The 7,197-nt window shown below is 50.6% G+C and overlaps 1 protein-coding gene across 3 annotated transcripts in view; it reads right to left on the reverse strand.

Moving 5' to 3' along the window:
* Positions 1-108: 108 nt before the first annotated feature.
* Positions 109-7,197, reverse strand: part of cdc7 (cell division cycle 7 homolog (S. cerevisiae)) — a 7,413-nt gene continuing 324 nt past the window's right edge. Inside the window, exons 2-12 of one of the 3 annotated variants that reach the window (XM_060059662.1) lie at positions 7,040-7,130; positions 6,836-6,922; positions 6,535-6,670; positions 5,892-5,985; positions 5,449-5,591; positions 4,699-5,080; positions 4,121-4,252; positions 3,398-3,582; positions 3,107-3,189; positions 2,087-2,236; positions 109-1,191 (exon numbers count right to left, since the gene is read on the reverse strand). In XM_060059662.1, coding sequence (XP_059915645.1) covers positions 731-1,191; positions 2,087-2,236; positions 3,107-3,189; positions 3,398-3,582; positions 4,121-4,252; positions 4,699-5,080; positions 5,449-5,591; positions 5,892-5,985; positions 6,535-6,670; positions 6,836-6,922; positions 7,040-7,130 — 1,944 coding nt within the window. In that variant the 3' untranslated portion in view covers positions 109-730. Of the gene's footprint in view, positions 1,192-2,086; positions 2,237-3,106; positions 3,190-3,397; positions 3,583-4,120; positions 4,256-4,698; positions 5,081-5,448; positions 5,592-5,891; positions 5,986-6,534; positions 6,671-6,835; positions 6,923-7,039; positions 7,131-7,197 lie in introns of all 3 variants that reach the window. The other 2 variants (XM_060059664.1, XM_060059663.1) reach the window with 2 other exon arrangements.

Below are 7,197 nucleotides of genomic sequence, written 5' to 3' on the forward strand. Positions count from 1 at the left end.
TGTGTTTCATATTGCACTGATATGTTTTCCCTCAGAGTCCCCTGGAGATAATCCATCTGTCGTAGAATAAGTGAATGAAAACAGAAGACAAGATATAAGCCCACCAGCTCAACTTTTAGTTGACATTTATTATTTATAAGAATTATAAAATTAAAACATTTAAATAGTACTCGTTCATCTTTACACACATAAAGCAAAGGCACCAGGAATTATTTACAACTGAAAACCAAACTCCTCGCCAGCCCGTCCAAACAAAAAAACAATCCAAACTGATCTGGTTTCAAACGCTTTGCTCCTTCTGAAGTTAGACTGAGGGGCCCTACTAAATAAACACCGCTCCATAAGAAGAGGCTCCTTCTCTTTAACTCGTCCATTGTGTCGGGTGGAGCAGGACCTTCACTGAGCCTCCGGGGGTCAGTGGAGGTCTGTGAACAGCGGGTGGAGGAGGGCCTCGGGGGGTCAGTGGAGGTCTGTGAACAGCGGGTGGAGCAGGGCCTCGGGGGGTCAGTGGAGGTCTGTGAACAGCGGGTGGAGCAGGGCCTCGGGGGGTCAGTGGAGGTCTGTGAACAGCGGGTGGAGCAGGGCCTCGGGGGGGTCAGTGGAGGTCTGTGAACAGCGGGTGGAGCAGGGCCTCGGGGGGTCAGTGGAGGTCTGTGAACAGCGGGTGGAGCAGGGCCTCGGGGGGTCAGTGGAGGTCTGTGAACAGCGGGTGGAGCAGGGCCTCGGGGGGTCAGTGGAGGTCTGTGAACAGCGGGTGGAGCAGGGCCTCGGCCGCTGTGATCCTGGTGGCCGGGTTCAGGTCCAGCAGTCTGTCCAAGAGCCCGTAGGCCTCGCCTGGAACTCTGTCCCAGCCCCGCTGCTCGTCCTCCTCCTCTGCCCGGACCCCCCCAGCGCCCTCCAGCCGGGGGGCCTTCGGAGCGGGGACCCCGGCCGCCCCGTCGGTGCACTCGAGGCGGCGGTGCTGCTTCTTGATCGGGAGGTGATGGTCGTTGACGGGCGCCGGGGGCCGCGGCCCCTCGGCGGGCGGAGCTGCTGCCACGCCGCTGGGCCTGGGCCCCTCCTCCTGGTCCTCCTGCCCCTCCCCCAGGCGTGCCTCGTCCCCGTCGGGCGCGGGCCGGCGGCCCCGGAGCCGCTCACAGAGCAGCCGCAGGTCCTGGCGGGGGAGCTCGCGGCTGCAGACCACCGCCTTGCCTGAGAGCAGCGTTCACAACAACATGGTCTGTTAGAGCGACGCCCGATCGATCACAATATACAGATATTTATATCTGGGTTGGTAGGATCAAAATGATATTGATGCAGACGGTGAAACAAGCTGTGGGGCAGAGTGGTGTGGGGACATTAGGGCTCAGCCTTCCTGTCCACCAAATCATCACATTCAGGCCATCTACAGGTAAAGGCCCACTGCAGATATACTACACTTGTGTATGGGTCCCTTGTTTTTGAGTGTTTGGGCAGGAAAGTGTTTGGGCAGGAAATCCAGCTCCCTCCTGGTCCTGTAGGCATCCTGAGCATGAAGCCTCGTAGCTCCCCCTACCTGCCACTCAGAGAGCCAGGACTCTCAGGGCTGTGGATGGAAGCGTCTGCTTAAAGGGGTGATATCCTGCTTCTCAACTTTTCCCTTTGCTTTAGACTGTTGTAAGACGTATGTATACATGTTTTACGTCTGCTATGCCGGAAAATGTTAAGTCTGAGCCAGGGGATTATCGCGCCCGCCGAGAACGCAGTAGTAGGGAAGTGCTACCCACAATGTTTACAACTTCTCGGGGGTGTGAATTTTGCAGACACACGCACAAAGCCTTTGACCAATGGCAACACAGTAGCCGTGCTGACCAATCACAGCAGACTGGGCTACGCGGGAGGGGGGCCTTAAAGCGACATGATACAAAATTACGTTTTTGAAAGACGCTGAAATGGGTTTTGCAGAAATGAAGAGTGAGTATAATAAGGGGTGTTTTTAACATACAGGCATGTAACCCTATACTAGTGGTTCCCCAAAATGCAATTATTAACCCTAAAAAAGCATGATACGGGATTTTTCCCATTACAAACTAACCCAGAGTGAACACATGCGTGCGTGAATACCCACCAAAGGTCTTGGCGGCCTGGACGGTCTCCCGGGAGCCACGTACGATCATGATCTGCGTGAGGCTCACCAGGTCCTCGCTGCCCTTGAAGAAGGGGTAGCGGTTGCTGAGCAGAGACAGCAGGATCACGCCCGCCGACCACACGTCTATGGCTGGAGGGGGGGGGGGGGGGGGGGGTTACAACAAGGGGACCAGAATCGACACAGGGAAAGTCCATCATGTGATGTAATTCAGGGGTGCCCAACCTTATTTGTTCCAAGGAAAGAAAAATTCATAGAAATATTTGGAGGACCGGTTGTCAATTTGAATGCCTTATTTTTAAGATGCATCACTTTTAAACAAAGGATGCAGCTGTTTTTCAAGATGGGTTATTTGTCGTTCTCACAACAATTACAGCACCAGCAATGAAATGCCTCAGGCTCCCTTCAACAATGCAATAATATAAAAACTACAATTTATAAGAGAAGCACAAGAAAAGTAACCTTAGACTTAAACACAAAAGTAGTGCAAACACTATTTATTTATTTATTTTGCCCGGTACTAACGGGTTCAATGGCTGATCTAATGGACTCATTCAGCGTGCGCTCATATCCAGTCACACTATGGCTGGGGCAGGGGAGACCCAACAACCATGTGAGAGCAGAGAAGGATGTTTGGGGGTTTCAACTGAACGGCCAGCGCGGGTTAAAGCGCTGACGTGGATGATGCCATGCGTCTCACTTTACACTTTGAGCAGAGGTTGACCGCGATAGGGATTTACAGGGGAGAGCAATCTAAAGCAAACAACAGAATCGTGGAGTCACTACAAAAAGTAACTGCTGCACAACTCATTTTCTGAAAGAAATAACTGGGCAGTGTAGATCAGCTAAACTAGAAACCAGAAAGAGAAAGTTAGCCGACTTTTGTTATCATTTAATTTCCTTCCACTGTGGGCAGGACTATGATGAATACCGAGCACATAGAGAATAGAAGGGAACTGAGTCTGGCAGAGGCAGACACAAACGTGTCCTCGCTGTACTCACCGGTCCCCTGGGTGGGGCAGCAGGTCAGGACCTCTGGGGCCCTGAAGCCGGGGGTTCCCGCCCTGGGGGCCACCTGCTTCTTCCTGGAGAAACAGAGATGTGAAGCAGGGTTTAGAGCCACACGATACGGGACTGGGGGCTCGGGCCACCCACGCCACACATTCTTAAAATCAGGCCTTTTTTACTACAGTCCAATCAAAACTATTATTTTAGTTTTCTTTCCAAAAGTGTTCCAGCAGGGAGTGGTGCAGCGTGGTCCCGAGTCCCACCATGACCGCACTGCGGTCCTACCTGGACATGCAGATGTTGCAGACCCGCTCCGTCTGGAAGCAGTGGCAGGTGAGGGCGGGGCTGACGGTGGAGGTCCGGGGGAGGCTCCTGGCGGGGAGCGCCCGGCGGCTGGCCGGGGCCGGCCTCCGGGGGGCCGGGGCCACCCGCCTGGTGACCAGGTCCTCCGTCCTCCCCGGCTTCACCAGCTGACCAGAGACAGGGCGGGAGGTGAGGAAACCCTCCCGTATGTACTGCCGATACCGTACCTACTAGTGACTATGACCACTTAGTCAATTAGCAATCATCCAGCCTTAAATAGAAAAAAAAGGCTGTTGATAAGATTTAAGATAACTTACAATTACAATTCGGGCGTTTAGCAGACGCTTTTATCCAAAGCGCCTTACATCGGTTAATACACACATTGACACACCGACGGCAGAGTCAACCATGCAAGGTGACAGCCAGCTCGTCAGGAGCAGTTAGGGTTGAGTGTCTTGCTCAGGGACACATCAACACTCAGCTAGGAGGAGCTGGGGATCGAACTAGCAACCTTTCGGTTACAAGACAGCTGCTCTACCTCCTGAGCTAAGCCGACTATGACTCAACTAATTTGAGTCTAATTCTTTTAGAAATGGCACAGCCATCCCTGGTTCTTCCAGAGGGAAACCAGAGGACCAGACTGTAGTAGCTACAGGTGAACAGGTGTGCTGATGTGTTAGGAGGGGAGGGAGTGAGGGTCTCCACCTCTATCCTGGCGGCCGGGGGCTTGGTGGTGGTTGTGGTGGTGGTGGTGGTGGCGGCGGTGGGGGCCGAGGGGACGCTGTTGAGGTTCCTCTCTCCAAACACGGGCCGCGGGGTCCGGCTCAGACGCGACAACTCCTACAAACACAACCAAACACAAGGTTACAGCCCAGCAGCACACAGGCTTCACACAGTTTCCGCTGAATCTGGGGCGAAGAGAATTTGACATTTTTGTTGGGAAGTTGCAAATGTAAAGTGGAGTATCTAGACCAGTCATGAAGGTACCATACATCGGAATAAGTAGAAGGGAAAGCTATCTTTATCGTTGGAAAAATACAACCCTACCGACTCCACTAGTGTTCCCTGTGCCAGTTGAAAGCCTAGGCTGTTACACCCAAAATAAACACGGTGATCCTATGTTATAATAAACCTTAATTGGGTGCATCCATCTTGGGGAAAGAATAGACTGGCGACAGGCAACAATGTAAAGTAAAGCCTTGTGGACAGTGTGCTGGCATGCGCTCCCTCTCCTTCAAAACCGTTAGAAGTGCCTCTTTAGGTTTAAATGAGCCCCATGACACCTTGGTGTGTTTAGTGGAAGTGGTGGTGGTGGTGGTGGTGGTGGTGGTGGTGGCAGGCTGAGCCACTTGTTTCCCAGTTGACGGAGATGAGGTAGCAGCAGTGGCAGTGGTGGGGGTGACGGTGGCGGTGGTGGAGGAAGAGGAGGAGGAAGGCGGGGCGGCGGACTGCTGTTGGGGCTGAGGGGGAGAGGGGGGGCCGGTGGTGGTGGTGAGGGGCGTGGGAGTGTCTGGGGCTCTGGGGGCCTTCTTCCCCGGAACCCCAGTGTCTGTCTTCCCTGTGGCCCCCCCAGCCTTCTGAGTGGCCCTCTGCTTCACCACCTTCAGCAGCTCGATCTGGGTGTCGGCCGTGCCCTGCGCCAGGCCAAAGTCCACCAGGGAATACCTGCAGCCAGACAGAAGACCTCAGTCGTAGGAGGTCCTTATATGGGCTCGTAGGATTCTGCGCGCTCATCCATGATAACTTTTTTCATTACAGTTCGAGTAACTTAAAATAATAACATTTCTAACAAGCATTTAAGCATTAATTAATAAAAGCATTCATGCATTGTAAAGTAACAAATATGCAAAAACAGAAAACGATCATATATAAATCACATGATCCCAATACATCTCCTCACTCTGCTGCCCATTTCTTGGATCAATGAACATGTGTAGTGACAATAGAGATGAATTAACTACTGAGTAGATATAATGTGTAAAATGTTTGCCAGTCCTACCACCATCACCCCTCCACCACCCCCATACACTCACATCTTGGCTCTCCGGTTGTAGAGGAAGTTGTTGAACTTAATGTCGCGGTGGATGATCCCAAACTGGTGGATGTGTTTAAGGGCTTTCAGCAGGTTGTAGATGTACAGACGGACCTCCTCAAAGCTCAGCAGCCCGATGATCTCCTGAGAGACAAACGATGGGTCATTAGTATCATTATTACACGGGTTTGGTGGATATTAAGTTAGTGATGTCAGAAAACATTTGTTAAAAAGGGACTTAACAGTAAATCTTAAATCTTAAAATCTGTGGCATTTAAAAATAAAGGCCACAGAACACAATGCAACTCAAATGTCAAAATCGTGGACACAAAAACATCTCCCCATCCCTGAAACGCCTGACAGATGAAGAGAGCAGTCGGGTAAGTTAACTCATTTCCACAGGGAAAGGAGTTGTCCGAGGAGGCAGGACGTGGTCCTTCTCACCCCAATGGGTTGGTGCTCCATGTAGGGCATGACGATCACCACCTCTCCCTCCCTCCTGAAGCAGTAGGTGGCGCCCATCACGTTCTCCCTGCCCCTGTGCGAAGGAAAAGGGACTTTCAGAGTATAGAACAGGGAACTGTACCACGTGGCTGCACGATATTTGGACAGCATTGGTAGAACTATCTCCATAATATTACCGTTGATTTGATCCTAGGAAGAAAGTTGTTAACTTAAGATAAAAATATCTATGCCAGCTTTCTAAGGGGTAAAAAGGGCGCATAAAGGACAAATATAGATCACACACGTTATCTTATCCTAGCTATCTTTGTTGTATACGGGGAATGGGTTAACTTAGCGATTGTTAGTGCTTTGCACTTGGTTCTATGAACACTCCTTAGTGCACTGACAGTTATATATTTTTTCACAACAAAATGTACTTATTGTAAGTCGCTTTGGATAAAAGCGTCCGCTAAATGCCGTAAATGTAAATTTTAATTCATGGCCCGAACATAGAAACGAATTGAAAAATCTGACAGACATTCATGAATCATTTTAACAATATGAATCCAACCACGCTAATAAGGACACATTCCTATCACTATAATAACACAAAATGATGCCAGAGGAATAACGCAGCACTAACCCGGCGATGGTGAGACACTGGAGTTCAGCAGCGATTCGAGCAGGGTGGCTGGTGGGAATGAGGCGCTTGAGGGCGAACCTCTCCCGGCCCCCATCCAGCATCTTAGCCTCCCCAAGGTATACTGCACTGAAGGTGCCTGACACACACACACACACACACACACACACACACACACACACACACACACACACACACACACACACACAAACAGTTGAGTGGCTAGGTATATAACTCTGCTTTTAATGATTGAGCAATGGCATGATTAAGAAACGGAAATTAAAAAGGTATTGTGGGTACCCACCTTCTCCGATTTTGTCTATGACGTTGAAAACTTTATGAAGCTGAGGGACTGCTTTGTAAAGGTTGTCAATCTCCATCTCCACATTCCCTGGACAAAATAAAAAAAGCGAGTTATGTTGGGGGGCACATTCGTCTTCTTGTATATTTCTCTTCAACAAAAACAAAGCAGCACAACGCAACGTTAAGCGATGAACAATAGACCCACTTGATCTTTTGGCTCTTCTGTGGCTCCTCTCATCCTTGATGGGGCACTCCTCGGTGTGGTCCAGTTCCTTTTCGATAGGAGACACCTCCATCTACACAAGCCATGATGTAAACAGACAAAACTTTACTTTCAAGACAGGAAACATAGTGCATAGATTG

The sequence above is a fragment of the Gadus macrocephalus genome, chromosome 8 (genome assembly GCF_031168955.1).
Source record: "Gadus macrocephalus chromosome 8, ASM3116895v1".
NCBI classification, from domain to species: domain Eukaryota; kingdom Metazoa; phylum Chordata; class Actinopteri; order Gadiformes; family Gadidae; genus Gadus; species Gadus macrocephalus.